Genomic DNA, 23,458 nt, shown 5'->3' on the forward strand with positions numbered 1-23,458 from the left:
GACTTTTGTGTCTGGCTTATTTCACTTAGCATAATGTTTTCAAGGTCATCCACATTGTAGCATGTGTATCAGAACTTCATTCCTTTTTATGGCTAAATAATATATATACCACAATTTGTTTATCCATTAATTTGCTGATGGACATTTGCACTGTTTCTGCCTTTTGCCAGAAAAGTGCTGCTGTGAACATATCTGTATATGTATTTGTTTGAGTATCTTTTTATTTCTTTGGGGGTATACATATACCTAGGAGTGGAATTGCTGGGGCATATGGTAATTCTGTGTTTAATTATTGAGGAACTGCCAAACTTTTTTCTGTAATAGCTGAACCATTTTACATCACCACCAGCAATGTACAAGGGTTCCCATTTCCCCACATCCTCTCTAACACTTGTCATTTTCCACTTACTATTATTGTAGCCATCCTGGTGGGTGCGAAGTGGTTTCTCATTGTTCTCATTGTGGTTTTTTATTGCATTTCCCTAATGACTAATGATGTGAGCAGCTTTTCATGTGCTTGTTGCCCATTTATATATCTTCTTTGAAGAGAAGATGGTTTTTAACAATGATTATAACAATATTCTATTTGACGAAATTTTTTGTTTTGATTAAATTTCTCTTGATTATAGATAGCCCTAGTATGTGATTTTAAAACAGGAGCTAGTAAACTGTGGTCATTGGACCAAATCTAACTCACTGCCTATTTTTTTATGAGCTGCATGATAAACATAGTTTTTACATTTCAAAGGATTGGGGGGAAATCAAAGAAGAATATTTCATGACACATGAAGATGATATGAATCAAATTTCAGTGTCCATAAATAAAGTTTAATTGGAACACACCCCCATTTATTTACATATTATCCATGACTGCTTTCACACTATAGCAGCAGAGTTGAGCAGTTGCAATAGAGGCCATATGGCCCACAAAGCTTAAAATATTTACTATCTGGCTCATTACAGAAAAAGTTTGCCTACTCTGTGTCTTACTGTGTTCAGGCCACTATATAAAAAAAAATAACCATAGAGTAGGTGGCTTATAAACAACAGAAATTTATTTCTCACAGTTCTAATAGCTGGAAAGTCCAAAATCAAGGCACCAGCAGATTCAGTGTCTGGTGAGGGCCCATTTCCTGATTCATAAATTTCCACCTTCTTCCTGTGTCCTCACATAGCAGAAGGGACAAGGGAGCTCTCTGGGATCTGTTTTACAAGGGAACTATCTCATTCATAAGAGCTCAACCCTCATGACCTAATCACTTCCCAAAGGTCCCACTTTCTAACACTGGTCACATTGGGGGTTAGTTTTCAACATATAAATTGGGGGTGGAGGGCCACTCAAACATTCAGTCTGTTGTACTGTGTATTGGAAAGTCCTTGTGCTTAGCTTCTGATCTTTTCACAGCCTGATCATTGATGACCAGAGAAGCCCTTAAAAGAGTAAAGAGGTACTTGTGGGGAAGGCTCGCAATGGACTAGTATTCAGTTTAGTTCTTATAGATGACCAAATGTTTTTTATTTTGATAAATACTAAATTAGAAGGTTAAACTATTAATGATAGGAACTAAATGTAAAATTCCTAAAGTATTACTTAAATTTCATTTGTCACTATCATTAAGAGTAGTGATAGTAGTGGTGCCTCAGAAAGGTTCCATATCTCACGATACGTTATACTTTCATAAATCACATGTAAAGACTCTTTTGGCCCCAAATTCTGAAACTATAATTCTAACATTAAATGTTGGAATGTCATTATGTTGCTCAGTATCCTATTGAACGGGAGCATTCTGGATCCCAGAACTTATCAGGACCCATATGTAATTTAAATATTTTGAAAATTTGCCATTTTAAGTAAGGGCATCTTTTCACACTTCAAGCTTTCTTTGAATTTTTTTCAAATAAATGACCTCAAATTCGTTAGGTTTCCACACTGTATTGATTTCAATAGATGTGCATTTTGTTAGAAAGACATTATTAATCATAATCATTGCCATGCTGTGTGCAGGCCTTTTAAGCACATGTTGATTTCAGGAAATACCTTATGGATTGAAAATACCAAGAGGTAAATTGGACTCAATCATGCCCCTCTAATTTCTATGATAGGACTCTACACTGAATATATCCAAATAGTAATTTTATTGTGGAAGTTACAATCTTTTATGTTCTGATGGGATATTTATAGTTAAGGGAAACTGAATATTTAAGAGCAAAGTTCCATTCATTCCTCAAGAAAGGAATTTTGTAGCTTTTGGATTATGGATGATATTTCATTAAAGTAATAGCCCCAAAACCCTAGAGGGTGCTCTCAGTAGGAATTAACGTTCCAGAACAAGTAGATGCAGTGCCCTTATCCCTCAAGGCCTTTCAACTTACAAACCAACTCAGCTGCTCTGATTCCCAAACACTTGTCTGATGAGTATGCGGGGTTCTCTTTTTTAATGAAGTCGTATAAACCTCTAGTAGTAGCACCATGCTAATCTGTGTCTTTTTGTACTTTTATTGGTCTCTAGACTCTTAACTCCGTGATTGGTAGCTTTGCTAATGAAGGAAGCTCACTTTAATAAAATTACTATGTTTAGATGCTTGTTACTAGAAGCTGTGTGCCAAATGCTATTTTTTTCCTTTACAATTTTTTTTTTTATTTTGAAAATTAGTTTCGAGTATATAGTACCTTGGTTAGACATTTACGTAGTTTATAAAACAATCCCCCCAATTTCTCCTTCTCTCCTCTGGTTTTCCACTGAACCAATATGTTAATGCTAACTGCATTGTCTATGCTGTGCTCCACATCCCCATGACCAAATACTATTTTAAAGCCCAATCATTAAGGTGAAGAGGGTTTGTTACTGACACTACTTCACATAACTCACTCTGAGGCTGTTATAGAGCCATATAGGCAGTTGTTATTTTAAGTATGCCTATCTGTGATGCACTCTTGTCCATTATTTGGACCTATCAATACAATAAAGTCAATAAGCAATTAAATAAATGACATTTGTTCACTGAAGAACAAAAGGATTAGTTTAAGTTTTCTTTAGTCTGCCTCTCATGAAATCTGTAGTTTCTTTAATAGTCTTTACCTTTGTTATCAGGAATGTATACTCTGCTTTAAAAGTTGGGGTTACTAAATCCTACTTTAGTATTTTCTATTATGGTAAGGCCTGTCCTCCTTCTAATATGGAACTGCGGAGTTTAGAGAATAATCATGATTAAGTGTTACTCCTTCTATATCTTTTGGTCAGCTCTTAAAAATCCTGATGCCTAGGCTACACTTTGTACCAATTAAATCAGAATGTATGGCCTGATTCCATCTGATCTCAGAAGCTAAGCAGAGTCAGGCCTGGTTAGTACTTGGATGGGAGACCACACAGGAAGACCAGGTGCTGTACATGTAAAAAATTAAAAATAAATAAATAAATCAGAATGTATGAGGTAGGAAACCTAGGCATCAGTATTCTTCGAAAGATCCTCAGGTGATTCTAATGTGCAGCAAGGTTTAGAAACCACCGGCTTGGCTTACTGTCCATATAGCTTAGAGGTTCTTCCCCCAGTATCTGTTTACTCCTCAGAATTAATAAGATGACCTTATAATAATACATTTTAGTTACTTGAAAAAAAGATGTGGCATAAATAAGCTGTTACTGTTATCATTATCACTATTTGTCACAAGCAAGAAAAGCGGCTATTGAAGTAACACACCGTTGAATGCAGTTGCGTCTTTCCACAATGCCAGGTTTATTGAGTGGAACCTTCTCAGATAAACCAATCAGGTACCCACCTAGGTTAATACACATCATACACAGAGGGGAAGTACAGAGTCTTATGTGACAGAAGGAAGGGATGAAAGTCCTTATCTCCAAAGTGAGTTCTGTTGACTGTGGCGGTGTGGATAGCTGCTGTTGGTCCCAAGCCAGCTGCTATGACAGGCGGAAGGTCAGTGTGTTTACCTCTCAACACACCTGTCCATGATGCTCTTGGGTTAGGCTTGAGCATCATCTGTCAAGGTGTTCAGCTTATATGGACCTTACAAGCTGGGATCCTCATGCTTATTGGCCCCTGAAGATGGGGGCTTATCCGGGGCAGTCATGGCTGGCATTTCTGTGGTTTGGGATAGTCCAATTACACCCTGAGGGCATTCTCATCATGTGCCAGTTGATATTACTGTCATAGCTCCCGTGGAATCCGTTTTGTAAAGTCCAAAAAGTCCTTATTTCTCTATGTGCTGTACACTATTATTTAGACTATAAAGAAGCCAGTTTTGTGTTAAAATATACATAAGTTTAACCATTTTTAAGTGTACATTTCAGTGGCATTAAGTACATTCATACTGCTGTGCTACCATCACCATCTCCAGAACTTTTTTTATCTACTCAAACGGAAACTACATTATCTATTACACAGTACCTTTTGCTGCAGTCCCTGGCAACCACCATTCTACTTTATATCTCTATAAATTTGGCTACTCTAGGTACCTCATGTAAGTAGAATCATACACTATTTCTCCTTCTGTGACTGACTTTTTCAATTAGCATAATGTCTTCAGTCCTTGTTAAGGCTGAATGGTATTCCATTGCATGTATATACTACATTTTGTTTATCCATTCATTTGTTAATGGACACTTAGATTGCTTCCACCTTTTGGCTACTGTGACTAATGCTTCTGTGATCATGAATGTGCAAGAAACCAATTTCAAGTGATAAAGTGATGGTCTGTTCAGGTACAGTGATGACCTAAAATTGAGAGAGAACAGACTCACCTGGATAAATTACTTTTTCTTTCTGGGTATATTGTAGTATAGTTCACCAGATGAGCTAGTTAGTACCTTACCCCCAATGACTGGTCTGCTTTTTATCAAATATGGCAAAAATTAGGAACTGTTCCAGAAGCTTTCTAGATTTTCTCAAAGGTGGTAGTAGAATTATTTTATTGAATCAGCTCTCTTGCCCAGGCTGTGGATCAGTCCCGTAGATGCTGTGTTCTACAAATATAGCGACAGAAGTCTCTGTATGTCTAGAATGAAATAAAGGATTTATGCCATGTGTGCTGGAGGCAGCTTAATTCCAAAATGCCACTAGAGCAAAATTGTAAGCTTCAAAACTAACCTGAAAAGGCCCCCTAGTCATGTTACTTTAGAAGTTATGAACTAATTAAATTGGATCTAGAAGCTATATCAGGATCCTTTTATTTCTGCTTGTGTTACTCAGATAGTCCATTTAGTCTACTTCTATACGTGATCTTAGCTTTTTGTATTACAGAACCTAGTTTCTGAGGTGAGAGCTTACTTTTTTGCTTCTTTCCATTCTTAATCAACTACTTTTTGTCTCCTAACCTCTGTGAAGGATATGCTTTCTTTTTTACAGACAGTTCCAATAGGTGTTTTTACAAGAGAAGAGCTATGTTAGTCAGTAAGTAGAAAGTTTATGGGGGCATAAACTTTTGAAAAGTAGTGATTACATATTTTTGAAGGCATTACTTTTTCATATTTCTGCAACCCACCCATCTATCCTTATGGTATCAGAGAAATGAATTTTCATGTGTTTATTTTGCTCTGATCCCTTTGACACTTTTCCTTAATTTTTCACTTAAAATAAAAGGCAATTGAAATGAAAAGAGGCTTGGCCACATCCATGAAGGGACAGAAACTCTGTTGGTTGCTTTGGTTTAACAGCTAGGCTATCTCTGTATGCTTTAGAGGTACAGTAATGACCTAAAATTGAGAATCTGAAAAGATAATGATTTTAGAACCAATTGTATAAGTGAAACATAAGCAACCTGTTCTTCTTGTCTGAAGACTTGTCTGTTGTACTCTACAGTCTGAGAGGGTAAATAAGAGTGAGTAAACGAACCTTCTTTCTTTCTAGATCTTCATCTGCTGGTGGATGTGGCCTGCAAGCAGGAGCACTTTCCAAAGGAGGAAGAATTAAAAGAGTGAGGAATGGATGACAAATGTGACATTGTGCACTAGCTGTAGCTGGAGGCAGACTAGCCTTGCACATGACACACTGTTGGGATTTTTTCAGTTCTGTTAAGGAAAAAAAAAAATATTTTTGTTTCGTTAATTGAGAATTTTGTTAATTGAAAATTGGGAATTTGGTATTTACTACAGCTGTTCAGTTCAGATTATTTACCTTGACAAACTACTAAACATCTAGCAGCCATTTTTTTTATTTTTTAATTTTTTTTTTTTTTGCTGCCCAGATCCCTTTTAAATGAAAAGTCCTGGCCTTCATTACAGCAAGAAACATCTAAAACTGGCTTCATCTATGATACTGGAGAATAATCTGTGTGCTGCTAATTTGTCATCTTGCCTCTCTCAAACTGTAATCAGCACAAATCCAGTGGGGAGTTCAGTCTATCTGTCTCAAGTCACGGTGTGATCCTTTTAGAGAAGGTTGTTTGAGAAAGGAAGGCATGTAAAGTCACCAAGAACACAGGACTAAATGGGTCAGGAATTCCAGCGAAGAAATTCTGGGAAAGAAATAGTTTTCTAAGTGATTAACCAGAAAATACCCTTACTTCCTAACCCAGCATTCTGTTGCAAGAGCAAGGCATCCGGACTTGGACCATCCATCACACTTAACAGCTCCTAATTCTTTTATATTAATGGGAGCATTCTTCTATTTTCATATTTTTCTCTAATTTTAATGGTACATTATAAATGGTAAGAAGGTTTTGTTAATATATCACTTATTTAAATGTCTTCTAAAGAAAAGTATTTAACTTGTTTAATATATTTATAAATGCTGATAGAGTTAAAAGTTTTAAAGCTTTATATTTTTATTAATATTACAGGATAGAAAGATAAAGGATGCATGTGTAATATTTTTATTTTGAGGGTGAAATGTAAAATGTATGAACAAAAACATAAAGAGATTTAACACAGTGTTTTCTTATTTTAGATTTTTACATTCAGTAAATATAAATTCTCATCTATATAAGATATTGTGTGGAAATTTGGGGAGAAACTGATTTAATAGTCATTTAACAGAAGCTATTCCTCCATTTTTTTTAATAGTTTATGTCTGGTTTAAGCTTCTGAAACAATTTTGGATAGTGGGATAGACTATAACATTTTTATCTTATCCCCTCTATAGGATTCAAAATTCAAGTAGTAAGATTGTGGGACTGGTTTTAGGAGAGGTATCTTGGTTGTCCAGTTTCTGTGGTTGATCCCTCACTTACTCATCTAATGACAGCAAGAAACTTTCTGATTTAAAGTCTTTTGAATTGACTAGAACTTTCTTATTGGATTCTGCTTCAGTTTTCCTAATAAGCACTGCAGAAACAAAAGGAAAGCCTAGGAATATGAAATGAATTAAAAAGAAAAGGCACTTAATGATATGACATAAGTACCGTGTTAGCATTGTGGGTGTAACAATTCATTTCTTAAATTGCATTGTGCCTTCCCAATGATGTCAAACCCTGGAAATATTACAGAGATAGTTTTTGGAAAAGGATGAGCTCTGTAATGGTCTGCAGTGACTCAGTTTAGATATGAAAGTAGGTACTGAAAAGTGACCTGTTTGGTCCATCTGATTAGAGTAGTTAATGTCCATGTGATGAGCATTTATTCATCTTTAATTAGCAAGGTTTAAAAGATGAGCAGATTATCAGGACTCCTGTATCTTTTGGCCAGACTATGTATTTTGGCAGAGTATGTGAAGAGGAGATCCAATTTCCAAATGAAGGAACTTTGCCTTTTCTCTGTCATGTTGAAAAGCTGATGTACTATGTTGGTGATATATTTTCCTTTAAATATGCCTTTCTTAGCTTTATATATGTTGAAAGAGATAATATCTTTTGAGGAACATGTGTCAAGCAGGAACCTTGGCATGGATTTGGTTTCAGTGATTTTAAGGCTTAATTAATGAAATGCCGTTATCAGCTTTCCAAACTTTTTTTATATATGCATACAACAGACCAAGGAGCTGGATCTCCTGCTGTTCTCACATGCTTGCTACCTATCAGCTTAAGCTATCATCACTGACTGGGTAAAATGGAAAAAGATAAGATAAAATCTGTGTGTGAATTAGCCAGCAGGGTCTGACACAATACTAACAAGGTTCCTGACTAGCACCTCAGTATTTCAGCACCTTAAGTATGATAAATTTCAGTCAGTCAACAATAAAGTGAGTGTTTCAACTAGATTTGTTGTCTTGCTTGTTTTTACTGTTTGGTTGGTGATTGTTAGAAACCTTGGTCGTTCTGAGAAAACTTCATATGAGAAAACTTCAAAAGAGAATACACTCTGTTTTTCAAAGAATCTGACTCTTTAAGAAAATGTGTCTTGACTCTCCTCCCCGCCATTTGCATTTGAATAGAGACTGAATCTTTAAAAGGCCATTAAAGATAAGGACAATTCTTGGACATATTTATAGAAACTTTGTTTTTTGGAAAAGGATGAATGGTCTTCAGTAACTTTAGTCAATCCAGATGCAAAAGTAGATCTTGAAGGATGGCCTGTCTCCTGTGTAAGATTAGGTAAAAGTAGATGTCAGTGAACATGGGCATTTCATTACCATAGTGATGGCATCTTTATGATATCTCAGAGGAAATTGTGATGTATCAACCCTTGAAGGGTTACTTAAAAACTTTAAAACCGGAGAATAATTTCTCTTGCTTACCTATTCTGGTGGCCTAAACAAATACAAAATATCAGTGAACTACGTAGAGCTGTTTGGTTTGATCCTGAGTGTCTCAGAGTACCTGGGGTCTTGATACCTATTATCATGATTCCCAGACCTCAGAGTTTCTTCAAGAGAGGGCAACCACATTTATATTTTTTTACTTCTTCAACTAAGTGTATGTATTAACTCTTAGGTCTGGGTCTCTCAACTCCTTTGCAAGTTTCAAGCAGAAATAGGTGAGGCAAAGTCCATTGGTAGCTTACTTTTTGTTCAGTTTAACCCTAAAGATATTTTTAAATATATCATATATAGTAATATATGTTTTGCATTATTTATGCTGTACTATGATATGGCATACATAAAATGAAAATATAAAATCATAGCAGATTTTTAAAAATTCTCTCCAGAAGAATTAGATCAGTTCCTTTTCTTTAGGAAAGGAGCTATAAAAGGTCTATACTTGCATTATGTCTTTATTGCCCAACCAATAAAGAAAAAGTGCTAAATTAAGAATTTACTTTAGAATAGATCTCCCTTCTCTAGGTTAGTTATTAGACCTAAAATGCCACAACTGTCCCCATAAACCTTCTTTAGGGAGAAAACGCTCAAGGTGAATAGACCACTCATACTTTTTGCTTTCAGAGGCATTATGTCATTTAATCTTTACAACAAACTTACAATGCAGTTATTATTATTTGCATTTTACGGATGATCAATTTGTATAATTTTTAAAAACTTTTAAAAAGGTTTATGTTACGTGCTTCTTACCACACCTTAAAGAAGCACATGACATAAGTCATAATCATTTTTAAATGAGCAACTCAGTAGTGTTAACCACATTCATATAATTGTGCATTTGTACAATTTGGAAAGATTAGCAAATCAAATAAAATGACTGGCCACAGTTAAATATAATCTGATAAATCTGAAAATTCAAATTTTAGAAACATTAAAAACTTTTGCATTATTTCTAATGACAAGTTTACTGGAAGGGTTATGGTTCATGAATGTGGTAATTAGCCCAAAATTTTCTTTTGGCCTACATTCTTTTCATTAAGCATATATTTTTTACCCCTTTGCTCGTATTCATGACATAGATTTACTTGCAATCTTACATGGAAAGCAAAAGTCTGATCCATAGTATTGTTTCACCTCCCAGAGACATGAGAAGAAAATGACTGATTCCAAACTTCTGACATCAACCTGGTCTAAAAGCTCCACACAGGCACCGTTTAGAAAAGAGCTGCTAAATGTGAATTAGTAAAAGCCGAAGAAAAACTGCACATAAAATAGACAGAGTTCTTGCCAGGATAGTAGATATAAGACAACAGTAAATCAGTAAGTACTATAGCACAAGATCACTTTATTCTGGCTTTATGCCATTTATAGGCACTAAAACCTGGAAAAAGCAGAAATCTCTTTGAACTTATATTTGCAAAACCATGTGTTCATTCTTTAATCTTCTGGATTTCCTTTATGTTTTTTTCTCTTTACTTCCTCATACCACCATCTATGTTCTCTTGGGTGCAGAATCTGTTTAGAAATTGTTTGAGTGGCCCTGATTTTCATGTGATAGCTCACTTACCCAGAGAAAGGAATTGAGGATTGAATTGGATGCAGTTTGGCTGTGGCTCAATAGAGGGAGTAGAGGAGCTGAGAGAGAAGAGCAAAAGAACGTGTCTGTTAAGTGTGCGCGCCCAAGCCGGAGCCCTAGCCAGCGGGAGGAGGAGGGGCAGGATGGGGGGGTGGTTGCCTCTAGCTGCTCCACCCTCACTTTGTGTCAGCAGGTACAGAGCGTGATTGCAGTCTCAGGGGAGGGAGTCAAACTAGAACACCAATTACAAACCACAGGCTTTTTCCTCTAGGGAGTTGATCCAGAATTGTCTTTCTGGAAGGGAAGCACTCGAATCCTTCCGAACTTTCCAAGTCCATCCATGATTCAGAGATATTGCCTTCTCCCTCTGGGATTTTCTGTGCTCCTGGTAGTGAATTGTTGCTTTGCTTCTTTTCTCTTTCAAGATCTGATCATTTTATATGCTGCTCGGGGAGAGAAAGAACTTTTGTTAGAAAGGAGATTTCAGAAATGATTTTGGATCCTCTATAAGTGTTTTTAGAGTTCTTGGGGACAGTAGCTCTAACCCTGGACTGTTTCCGCCTCTGACCTGCATGGATTATTTTTCCAGGCTGCGGAGTTTCTCGGCACCTACCTGCAGTGTGGGGCACTTGGTTTGGTTGCAGAGTAAGAAGGTGGAAGAATGAGCTGTACTTGGTTAAACAGTTGAAATCTTTTTTTGAGCAGGATCTATAAATTGAATTTGTTTCACCCCCGTGGATTCCAGTGGGCCCGACAGCGCAACAGGTTTGCAGATTTCTTTTGAAATTCTTTTTTTTTTTTCTCCCTCTGCCTCAGCAAAAGAAAAGAATCTGTATAACAGGTTCACGTTCAATTGCTTGGCTTTTCAGCACTTATTCTGAAAATTTTATAAGATTTTTTTAACTTGATCTCTGAACACAGGGGGGCTTTGTGGTTGATGTGCATTTATATTTACTTAAGGGTGCACATTTTAAAATTTTAGAATAAGATTTTATTTTTGTACAAAGACCCAAATTCTCAAGTGTGCCTAGAAATAACACAGATCTACCCTATTCAGGCTTTTTACTTTTTCGGGGTATTCTATCTAGAGTCTGTAGACTAATCACCTCCCTACTCCCCCTATCTTTTATACCCCACCCCCTCGAGGAATTTGAAAACGTGTCAGGAATAGTCCTTTGTTTTACTTATGAACCTAGAAAATTACAGATTATAAGATTGGTATAATAAAATAGTTTCCAAAAGCATCTCATGGGAAATCAAAGTGCTTGGCATTCTCAAGCAGAAGAATAAAAGCTGGAATCCCTAAGAGAAAGAAAAATAAAGATAGAAATAGGAAAAATAATTGGAAATCAAACTTTTTCAGATATTCTTTCAATTATGAAATTTGAAAAAGGTCGTGATGCTCAGGATTATCCTATAATATGTGAAGACATATAAATTACCACCTAATTGATAGGCAAATCAGGTAGAACATTTAAAAATGATAGTATATTTAAGTTCACTAAAAGTACTATAAATTCAAGGCCTGGGACCTTGGCTACAATGAAATATAGTTGAATGTGGAGACTTATGAATACATGTCATAGCATCTTTGGACATCTCTCAAGGTACAACCTCAAATATTGTTCCCTCTTTTTTTCCCATCAAAAAAATTCTCCTGTGATCTTTAGTCTTTTTCCATTGACAAATCATGTGGCTTAAAAAGGACCATCTCTTCATTTTCTGAGCTGGAGTTTTTCACGCTCACCTTTGATGCATGGCCTTAGTTATTTACTTTGCCTTGTTTTGTTCATTAACATTGAGTTTAGTGGTTCGACAGCTTGATGCATATGGAAGACCAGCACTAAGTGATCTGACATAATAAAAATTCAGGATGTGACATTCAACTTCAAGCAAAGTTGGAAATTCCAAAGAAAAGTGGTGCTATCTTTACTAATAATAGTGAAGATGGGAGGAAATGACATACCTGCAGCAGAAGTGGGCTGAAAACACCCTCTTCCCTGCCAGATCAAGAATGCCACCTGTTCTTGGGAATATGAGAAAGGAAGGGCCAAAACTATGACTTGGCTTTCTGAAACTGAAGCATAAATTCTCTTTTTCTTCATTTGTCTGGATCTGAGAACCTGCGTTTGGTATTAGCTAGTGGAAGCAGTATGTATGGCCGAAGTGCATTGCTGCAGCTGGTAGCATGAGTGGTGGCCACCAGCTGCAGCTGGCTGCCCTCTGGCCCTGGCTGCTGATGGCTACCCTGCAGGCAGGCTTTGGACGCACAGGACTGGTACTGGCAGCAGCAGTGGAGTCTGAAAGATCAGCAGAGCAGAAAGCTATTATCAGAGTGATCCCCCTGAAAATGGACCCTACAGGAAAACTGAATCTGACTTTGGAAGGTGTGTTTGCTGGGGTTGCTGAAATAACTCCAGCAGAAGGAAAATTAATGCAGGTAAGGATAACTTTATTATATTTCACTTTCCATCTATTTGAAATATGCCTTTCTTTATCTCCCAAACCAAACACCACAGAAGGGCTTCTGCTGCTTAGCTTTATTTGTTCTTTCTTTTAAGGATATTGCCTCATTGGCATTCTAAAGCAAATTCTTATTTTATATACTCAAGAAGAAACATATAATCCTATACTTTAGAAGATCATCTGCTTATTTTTAACTCTGGTATTACATCGCCTTTTTAGATACACATAATAAGACTTTCTTTGCAAGCGATATATTCTAGACACAGTATTTTGGTAGATGAAATATATGGGCTTGTATTTAATTGACCTGCAGATTGTACTCTATATCCTGTTTAAATCTGAAGTGAGCACTAAGGAGGTTGATTTTAATGGTCAGTAGCACCCTGAAATTCAAGAATGCCCTTGGAGCATATTTGATCACTGTCACTTTTAAAATTCAGTCAAGCTTGAATGCTACGGCTGGCTTTATACCACGTGTGGCACCCTATGCTAAGCCCAAAATGGAGAGGACTGGATTACAAAATGGACACAAGGTGTAAATTTACCTCCCAATCACTTTGGTCTTGTCTACACGTAATTTTATTATTTTCAGAAATTTAAAATTTAACATCTGTTTTTTATTAACTCACAAAGTTTTTCAGACACAGTTTCTCAGGCTTTCAGGCTGTGGATTTTGCGTGTTAATTCATAGCCTACTCTTTATGTGTTGAATTTATGAACTTGCTGGGGCCATAGCATTTCATAGATGAATTGCTCATCCCCCATGGTGAAGCTAGAGCCTAAAGGGCTGTACCTTTTTAATGTGGCATTCCAGTGTCTTACTCCATAAAATTATGTTGCTTATTGATTAAATTTTATTTTATGAAAGAATATGTGTTGCTTAGCTCTTGGACACAAGTTAAAATGTTAGATATAATTCACCTCAGATTTTGATTTTGTGATATAAGCAGAACCAAAGTATTATACGAATTTAGATTTTGGTTTATGTTGAGAAAGAAGGTGAGAAAATTTAACAGATTATAGAACTCTCTTTTCCAAGTGTGGATTTTTACATATATGATTTAGTGGTTCTTCATGATCTCTTCTTAGGCAATATTTTGAAGCTGGGTTAAGTGAAGTAGAAGAATAATTGGGTGAAATGGAAGGCTCTGCTATTTAGAAAAAATGTACCTGGAAAAACAGGAGTAAGAATTTTTGGATAGGAGTCTATCCATTTAATTTAAACTATACGATGGAATTAGGAGCATTTAACAGTTGAAACATAAGTCATTTTGAATACAACAACTGGAAAGGAAACTTCTTTCCCAACTTTGCCTAGTTAATACCCTGAAGCATGAGGGTGCTCCATTTTATTTTTTTACCATAAGTTATTTTACTATAGAACCACATTTTGATATCTCTGAGGTCTTTGGGAGCCATACTAAGCTTTGTGCTTTATTAATGTCCTGTGGCAGCATGTTCAGTGGGTTAATTATATACTGCATAAAGTAGTGTCCTCTTTTATTTTAAATTTTTTGTCTCCTATTAAAGTTGTTCATATAGATTCTGTGTATTAATAAAGGAAAAGAGATTTAAGAGTCACTAGCTGGCATTCTCTTTGCCATTCATCATTTTGTCAGTCTTTATCCGCTCTTACTTTATTCTTTTTCTCACTCTGGTAAATTTTGGTAATCTTTTCTTTTTTTTAACCGTTAACATTGAGCCTATTAGTATACTTAAGTATTGTTTATTTATTTTGTGAAGAGGGAATTTCACTGTATTATTTAGCAAGGCCTTTAGGCTTTACTATAGTTTGTGTCAGTTTTCAGTCTTCATCTTTTCTGGCCACATAAGCTTCTAGGTCATTCATAAATTTGTTAACTAGCCTAGTATTAATTTCTGGAGACTTTTAATATTGTTTCTGGTTTTTTTTTTTTGACTATTAATCAATTTTTAATCCACAGTAGTTACTAAATTTTCTTAATAGTTCTTGTAAGAGAATTATTTTTAAAAAAACAAACACAAGCTTTTGAATGATATGCATCACTGTTCTTTATCACTGTTCTTTACCCACTATTTGATTAACTCTTTCAGAGAACTCTAGTGTGTTCGGGACACATGGTTTACACTTCTAGAATCCATGCCGTTCATTCCTTATCAAATTAAGCCACAACTCAGATTTACTCAACTGTGGTTACCAAGCCTTCCATTTAACTGGAGTTCTGTTTATATCTCCTCGAGTTGTGTTTTGAGGTGCTACAGCTTTCTTGGTGGATAGCTGTACCGTAGTATTACAAATATAAAGGGGTCTTCTCTGTTGGCTTCGAGGAATTTTGCGTAATTCTACCTATGAGTTATTTTAGCTACCTGGTAAGTTTGATTGTCTCCAAAGATGCAGTCAGGTCTTTGTAAAATTGGGGGTGCTGTGCCTTGCATAGTGTAAAGGTATGTAAATAGCAATTTAAAAAAATAATAACCTGTGTGGTTCCTGGAATTCCCAGAGAGTTTAAGAAAATCTGACATTTAGTTCAATTAATTCAGGTATGTATAATTTTATAAGGATCAAATTAACTGGATTTCACTTGTATTACAATTTTAATTTTTTTTTAAAGAGAGACAGACATCCCTTGACAGTGTACCCCCCCCCAATTTGTTTAATAATAAAATGGACCATAGAATTGTCTCAAATAATTTTGCTTGTCTCAACTTCATCTGATGGCTGTATATGCAAGGACATTATAGATCACACCTTGGTGAATTTTTGTCCTGATTCTTATACTTCACTCTTTGTGCTTAGGTTTCTTTTTACCAACAGTAGTATCCATTCTACAAGATACATTCAAAGTTTTTTTATTGTAATATTCTTTTTATAGTAATATTCTACTAGAAGAAAGTCATAATAGAAGAGGAAATTTTGCTTTTGCTGTATTTCCTTCATTTCTCAAGTCCTCTCTTTTCTTCAAAATTCCTCATCTTAGCCCTCACCCAATTATATTGTTTTCCTTTCTTTTTTGCCAAAAACTGCTTCTTTGCATTACCGTATCATTTCACATTCCTGTGCATGTTTGCCATTGTCTTTAAAGTGTCTGCTTCTTTGGGAGACCAAAAAATTTTTCTGTTTCAAGGAAACTTTTCCAGATTTCTTAATTATTTGGCAGTGACTGATAAAGGACTAAATAATAGTGATTATAACTTCTTATTATTTTTGTTTTTCATTTGAATATATTCTTTTTCTCCTGGTTTATACCACAGATGGAAAATGTGCTAGAGCTTATGCATTATGAAATTGTCCAGTTTTCTATCTTGTCTCTTATCAATATTTGTTTATATTATTCTAGTAATGTTGTCGCTACCACTTTTAAACATGATTACAGTCCTATTTTCTTTCTCGATTCTTGTTCCTTTTTCATAAATGTTATTACTCAGCAAAACAACTCAATGAATCTTCTTTCTTCTCAAAGCAAAAGAGCAAGAAGATCTTAGTGTAGTGCAAGAGAGGTCCCCAATTCTTCAACTATCACACTCTTCCTGCTCAGCTGGTTGTCCTGGATTTTCTTAGACTCCAGGGTAATGTTATGATCAAGATTAGAATATGCTGCCCTGAGGCTTCAGACCTACAATGGGAGCTATGGTAGTTTAGCATTTGGCCAGCAGAAGCGAACACCTCCTGGACAGATTCTTCCTTGTTCGATGTCTCTGCTTGCCCCTTAATTTACCTATTAGTCAACACCTAGTTATCCCGTCTTTGCATTTTTACTTTAATTGTAGTCACGTCCTGAAACGAATTATTTGGGAAGAGAGAGAAAACTTTATTTTAAAGTTTTGGCCAAAGCTAGAGAGCTAATCTAATGCCATGTAGCAAAACTGTAGTTGACAAAGTGACTGAACTGTGACCCAAGGGATTGACTTTTAGTTCTAACTCTGCCGCTAAGTAGTTGGGTGATTTGGAACAAAATGGTTTTTAGCTTTCTAGGCTTTACAATTCCTATCTGTAAAAGTGAGGGATTGAAATATAATAGTGCATAGCCAACTTGTGTTATGCACTTTATATATATTAGCTCATCGAACCTTTATAATAACTTCGTGAGAGAAGTATGGTACTTTTATTTTTTACATTTTACAGATAAGGAAACTGAGGCTCAGAGTGTTAGTACCTGCCAAGGCCATGACCATTGCTAGTAGGTGGCATAGCTGGAATTTGAACCCTAGAGCCCATGTTTTTCCAGCTTTAAAATTCTGTACATCTGCAATGCCACAGATGAACAGAACATCAGTATAAGCTTCATATAAATGATTTCTTTTTTTCTAGAACAGAAAATAATGAACATGATGAGTATTTTTCTCTGAGACTGATCCAGAATACACAATATCGTAACTTCTAATAATCTCTGTATTTCTTGTATTTCTCTTATTTGTGTTACATTTGCAAAGGTATTTGTAAAGTAGAATGTTTATTTACTCAGCATCCCCCTTTTAATGGAACAACTTTCATTATCTTTCTCTTCATTTTATAATAGCCTATGGTAAATTATATAATACAGGAGTTTGACATAATAAACTTTGAAATAGCGTGCATATAACTATCATTACTCAAGTTAGACTTCCTCGGAAGCAGAGATTTCAAAGATTTTGTGATTTTGCTCTGAGGCCAGCTTTTAAAAGAAGTATAAATATTTAAGGTATAATAAACTCTCAGTTATTTATGTTAATGGAGGTGCTGATAATCCCATTAATTTATAACTGACTTTAGAACATAGTCAGAAGAGCACCATCAGATGTAATTCCTCTGTGTGCACAGTGGTCGGAGGCGCTTGCCTCCTGCGGTCCAAGCTCAGGGGCTTCTTGACTCGGGTTTTGTGTTAGAAGTCTGGAACCCAGAGGAGAGGAGGAAGCTGCAGAATGTTTTTATGATAATTTTTCAAGTGAAAAGATAACTCTTTTATAATCGCCCATCAAAATTATTCGCATATATAATAGTTTTATACTCCATGTGGAAATCCAGCAAAAATTTTGTAAGTTCAAATTCGTAAATCCCTGTGGTCAGTAGGAGGTAATGAATGAGAGATGCCCCTGGTTAGTGTCCCTGTCAGGCTGTTTAGTGTTCATTTAGCTGATTCCGAGGATAAGCACTTCCTTGGCTTTTGGGGTGTGTGTGTGTGTGTGTGTGTGCGCGCGCACACACACACACATGCATTTTATAATTTTCTTTATCTAATAATTAGCCATAGTTTACTTTTTATACACTATTAAAGATAGTCCAGAAGCCCATGGCTAGTTTTGTTTTGTTTTTAATAAAAGCCTTTACATTTTGTTCACTGGAAAGTATTTTTGGAACATTTTTGTGCTTTTTTTTTTTTTCTTATTCCCTTCAAATTGTACAGCAGATGAAAAGATGTTATAATTGACCAATGTACTGTTATAAATATCCTGTCAGGAACCAGAATCAGTATCAGAGTATAGTTAGAAAAGAGTATGATAATGATGTTGCATTGAATTTATATATTTTCTTCCAAGAAGCTTAAAATGATTCACTAATATGTGCAAGCCAGATAAGAACAGATGATATTTACTCCATTTTACAAAAAAGGAAACATAATGGGGAAGAGAAAGCAAGTAAATGATCCAAGAACAAAATTGTACAGGAATGGACCCAATCAACTTTGCAGGAGATAGATAAGGAATCCAAATTTTAAGTTATCTAAGGATGTGGATTTCTCAGGGATCAATTCTACTGAGTGAAAATCCTAAAAAGCTAAAATATGGCTGAGAGATCCCCTATTGGGACCTATGTTGCTCAATGTGATAACTCAGTCAAAAAACTATTGGTAAAGCAGTTTGCCAACTTTATGTCTCAAAAAGCCCTATGAGCTAATGCTCTGACCTGCATTCATTGTTCTTTTGGGAATTGTTTTTACAGTAAAAGCCAGAGTCTTTACAGTGAGCTGCTTGGCTCCTCAGGATCTGGCCTGCGGGCGTTCCCCCCCACCCCCCCACTATCCCACCTCTTCTCCCCGTCACTCTGCTCCAGCCACTCTGTCTTCTTTGTGTCCTCCAATTAAACCAGGCATACATCCACCTCAGGGCCTTTCCACTTGCCAGTCCCACATATACTCTCAGTTATTTCCTCCTCTTAGTCTCTCACATGTTGCCCTGAAGTGTCTAATATGCCTTCTCAACAAGGCTTTTCTAGACTATCCTATTCTGAAGGACTCTTCTTTTTCCCCTTTGACTCATATTCTCCTTCCCTGCTTGATTTTTCTTTGTCAACTTATTGCCTTGTGACATGCTGTAATGTTTTATTTCTGTAGCTGTCTGTCTTTCTTCAGTAGATTGAGTTCTGTGAAAGCACTGATTTTTTTTGTCTCTTTAATTCAGAGCTGTATTCCTGTGAATAGTGCCTTAATATACTTATACAGTGCCTCAGACATAGTAGGTGCTCAATAAATATTTATTGAATGACTACAAGGAACGCTGTGGGGTATTGACTGATGGCTGGGATTTAACTTTAGGATGAAACAGATTTGTTTATCTCATCACATTTATAAGCATGAGGTCAGTTATTCTGCGTGCTCTGGGTTCGACACAGCGTACTTTATTCCTTTACCCCTCCGACTTACTGACAGTGTCTCCTCAATCGTTATTTCCAAATTGTAAATATGGCTATAATCAATATATTTGAAGCGCTCCTTTACACAGCATTTTTCCACAGCCTTTATTTGGTTTGATAGCTCAACCACTGCTTTTCAGGAAATCCTGATTTTCCAAGAGAGATTTTTTGGGGGTACTGACTTTAAATCTGCGATTATAAGATAATAACATATATCCATCCAAAGGACTTGGCCTTCTTAGTCCTTAAGCTTGTGAGTCCCAATTCTGTTTCGAGATACCCTAACACCGTGGTTTTTAATCTTCTTTTGGTGTCACAGCCCCCTTTGAGAATGCGATGAAAGTTACTGACAATATGTACTTAATTTAGAATTTTGCATAAAATCCCAGTGAGTTGAGAGTCTCTGAGATATGTGTAAGGATCTAAGGACTACAGATTAAGAGCTGCTATCCTAGAATAATCCCAATTATTTCAATAAATGAAACCAAATTCTCAAAACTAATTTACTGTCAGTTTACTTAATTTAAAAAGTATTGGTATATATTACTTGAAGTCAGACATCAATTATAATGCAATTATAAGAAGGTTGGCCTGAACTATGATCATCTTAGATATAAAAACTGGTTTCTGACAAAGATCTGCTTATGTGTAGTTTAAAAACAAAACAAAACAAAAAAACCCCAGAACTGTGTTCTCCAAATATTGAGTGAAACTGCACATCAATTCAAGAAATGCTTACAACTCTTCATTATGGTGGTTTCACTTGAGGCTCATAAGAATAAAGAATATTTTACTAATTTGTTTTGTTATAAGTAGAACCATTATGGCTCTATGTGTCTATTTGATTACTAAATTCAAAGAACAGAGGCTATAAAACAAACTGGTTACTTTCCATCTCTTTGGTTTCTATCCTTTAAGCTCCTGTTGCTTTCCCTAGGGTAGGATTCCTTGAGCCCTTAAGTTTCTTCTTGCTATAATGGAAATCTTTGTGTCTTTTTTTTTTAAGGTTTATTATTGATTGCAGATTAGCTTGTTTTTAAAGAACAGATAAGCTACTTTACATACTCTTTATTTTTACCTGGGTTCTAAACATACAGTTCATGGATATATTTGTTTTGTTTTGATACTTTTTAAAATATACTAGAGTTTGTGTTTAATTTTCAAATTCAGAAACACCAACATCAAAATGATTTAAGTTAGGGTGTTTTTTTTTTTTTTTTTAATTGTAAACACAAAGGCTCACATTTTTCATGGAGATAGGAAGTTAGATTATTTAGAAATTCTGATTGCTGAATATAAAGTAGAGTGGTAACTGTTTAAGATAGTAACATAACTATCTTCAAAACCAGTTTGTTTTTTAAAAAAATCTGGAATACTTCCCTTATAATGGAAATCAACTATAATACAACTGTAATTTTAAAGAGCATATTCAGTTATCATGTACCTGTTAATTTCGTGTATGCTAATATATCAAAAGGATACTATTGTGCATATATAAATATATGACAATTGAGAAATACTATTGCTGTTGTTTTTCCTGTAGAATAATTTGGATGATACCAAAGGCCTTACATTTTATGCCTACTAATGTTGCTATTTCCTAAAAAATGATTCCCATTATGTCCCTCTAAACCATTTTTTAGTCTTGTGATTTGCCCACTATAAAAAATTTTTTTACATGATTTAGATTTTATGTTTTTTCATTTTTATATCTTTTACTTAAAATCATATTGGTTATCTGACTTTAAGATTCTTGTGGTCAAGTTTGTTTTTGTTTTGTTTTGTTTTGTTTTAACCTAACTTTGTGAAGGACTTTATTGGCCTTATACTGGAATTAAGTCCTTTTCAGTTTTCCATACCTATGGTAAAATACCTATGGTAAAATACAGTTTGGGGATGGAAGGCAGAGGGGCAGACTATTCCATTTGTAAAATATAGTCATCAGATTTCAAACTAGGAAAAACACCTAATCCAGTCATTTCGTTTTACAGAGAAAGAACTAGACCCAGAGAGATTAGTGGTTTGCCAGTCAAAGAATTGCCAATCTACTGCCGTATCTTACTGGTTGGTATTTTTAGCAAACCTTATTTATTTATTTTAAAATTTTGGTTCATCGAAAGGGTATTAAAAAGCAGATGCTGGCAGAGATTTTCCCCTGAACATTCCACATAAGATATTATAGACTGCCGTAGACTCTCTTTCCTCTTTGGTCCCTAATCGACTTAGAAGGCAGACTTTAAAACAAGTGAAGAAATATATGTTGCGCAACAGCATTACTTTACGTGATACATAATGTGTCATTTATTCTGCCATAGAATCACAGCAAACTAGGTGGCTTGTTGGCCTGGATCATCTCCTTAAAGCAGTGGAGGCTCTTTGTGAAGTTAGGTGGAGAACCTTACTGACTCTGGGGGCTGCTCCGAATTTCCTTAGTGTCTTATATTATGGGTCTCCTACTGTGTATCAAATTCTGTGGCAGGTCCTATAGCAACACAAAGAACAACACCCTAGCCTAGTGCAACTGAGAAGATACAGCTGAAACAACAGAAGGCAGTATGTGATGAATGCCAAACGAGAGGCACAGGCATAGATGCATTAGAGTGCTGATTTTCATTTTCCCAAGAGTCATTCAAATGATTGGTAATTCTCTCTCAAGGTGTCTCCTATGACTGAAGAAAAAAACAAACAAAAAACATAAAATCTTAACCTAGGTAACTTCAAGTAGCTTAGAGCTAGAGGACAACCAAACCCAACACTAATTTTCACTGTTACCAATTAAATATAGGTTATAATATTGCTTGTATAAATATTACTGTATGTATAATACTTACCTGTAGTATTTTCTTTAGAAGTCTAAATAACTAAACAACATGGCTTTCTTTTTAAATTGCAAACCGACTTTCTAAAGTGCCCAAGAAGTTCCTGTTAAATTGTAGTAAAATTAAAACAGAAAATTGAGCTTTAGACAGAATTCAGCATATTTGGAGCTTTTTTTTTTTAATCGATAATCTCATTTACTCAATTTTAATTCTCCACAAACTGCATAGGAAGAAATAGGTTCTAAAACAATGTAGAAGGTAAAGAACGTATGAATATCATCGTGATTCAGCAAAATTCGTTTCTAATGCAAGGTTTTTAAAAATTATTGACTTTAGTCTTTAGTATGTATTATTCCCATTCCTTAAAATTTGTTGGTTTTAGTATAATACGAGTGATATAGAGACCAACTCAAGGAGAATGTACATATCTGTTGTGACAACATTAGGTTATTAGCCTATTTTTTGGTAACTTTCAATACCTATTCATCATTTTTTAATTAAATCTATTGGAGTGACATTGGTTAATAAAATTATATAGGTTTCAAGTGTACAGTTCAGTCATACCTCATCTGTATATTGTATTGTGTGTTCACTAAACAAAGTCAAATCTCCTTCAGTCACCATCTATATGATCCCCTTTAGTCTCATTTACCTTTTCTCCTGCCCACTAAACTGTTGTCTTTATCTATGAGTTTTTGTTTGTCTTGTTCATTTCTGCTTTTCAGTTTTATCTCCCACATATAAATGAAATCATTTGATCCTCAACTTTTTCTGACTTATTTTACTTAGCATGACTATCTCAAGATCATTCAGGTTGTCGTAAATGGCAGTATTCCATCTTTGGATGAGTAACATTCCATTGTATGTATGCATCACATCATCTTTATCCAGTCACCTATCAAAGGGCACTTTGGTTGTTTTCTGCTTGAAAGTTAGTAATACTTTATGATATACATTACATTACATATATTTATCATCATTAGAGATTATTTAGAATTTAGGATTTGGGCATATGAAAAGTCCGTAGGTCCCTTATGACCATTTAAAAAGTAAAAGCATGTCACTTAACCTTTCCTCTGTTGAGGTAGGGTTGGCAGGGTAACTAAATAACCTTTAAGATCCTTTCTAGGTCTAAGCATTTAGAGTTTATGCTTATTCTAAAAATAGACAATATACTAAAAGGACATGTAACTTGCTTAATTATTTCTTTTCCCTGAGATAAAATTTGTTTGGTAAGTGGTACAAAAAAATCTGACCAGATTACTTAAAGCCACAAAATAAATTGGTAGCAAAACTAAGCATTAGACTCAGTTGTACTCTTAGTACTCTGGTTCTATATTGTCTTTATATTCAGTTAACACAAAT

The 23,458-nt window shown here is 35.3% G+C and overlaps 2 protein-coding genes across 4 annotated transcripts in view; both read left to right on the forward strand.

The window, feature by feature from the left end:
• The window catches only part of HSF5 (heat shock transcription factor 5), a 34,481-nt gene extending 26,333 nt beyond the window's left edge, over positions 1–8,148 (forward strand). The window contains exon 6 of the mRNA XM_016123094.2: positions 5,863–8,148. Coding sequence (XP_015978580.2) covers positions 5,863–5,933 — 71 coding nt within the window. The 3' untranslated portion in view covers positions 5,934–8,148. The remainder of the gene's footprint in view (positions 1–5,862) is intronic.
• A 117-nt stretch (positions 8,149–8,265) lies between these two features.
• The window catches only part of RNF43 (ring finger protein 43), a 60,437-nt gene continuing 45,244 nt past the window's right edge, over positions 8,266–23,458 (forward strand). For 2 of the 3 annotated variants that reach the window (XM_016123091.2, XM_016123089.2), the window contains exon 1: positions 8,266–12,662. In XM_016123091.2, coding sequence (XP_015978577.2) covers positions 12,411–12,662 — 252 coding nt within the window. In that variant the 5' untranslated portion in view covers positions 8,266–12,410. The remainder of the gene's footprint in view (positions 12,663–23,458) is intronic. The other variant, XM_016123090.2, reaches the window with a different exon arrangement.

The sequence above is a fragment of the Rousettus aegyptiacus genome, unplaced genomic scaffold, assembly GCF_014176215.1.
Source record: "Rousettus aegyptiacus isolate mRouAeg1 unplaced genomic scaffold, mRouAeg1.p scaffold_m13_p_6, whole genome shotgun sequence".
Classification (NCBI taxonomy): domain Eukaryota; kingdom Metazoa; phylum Chordata; class Mammalia; order Chiroptera; family Pteropodidae; genus Rousettus; species Rousettus aegyptiacus.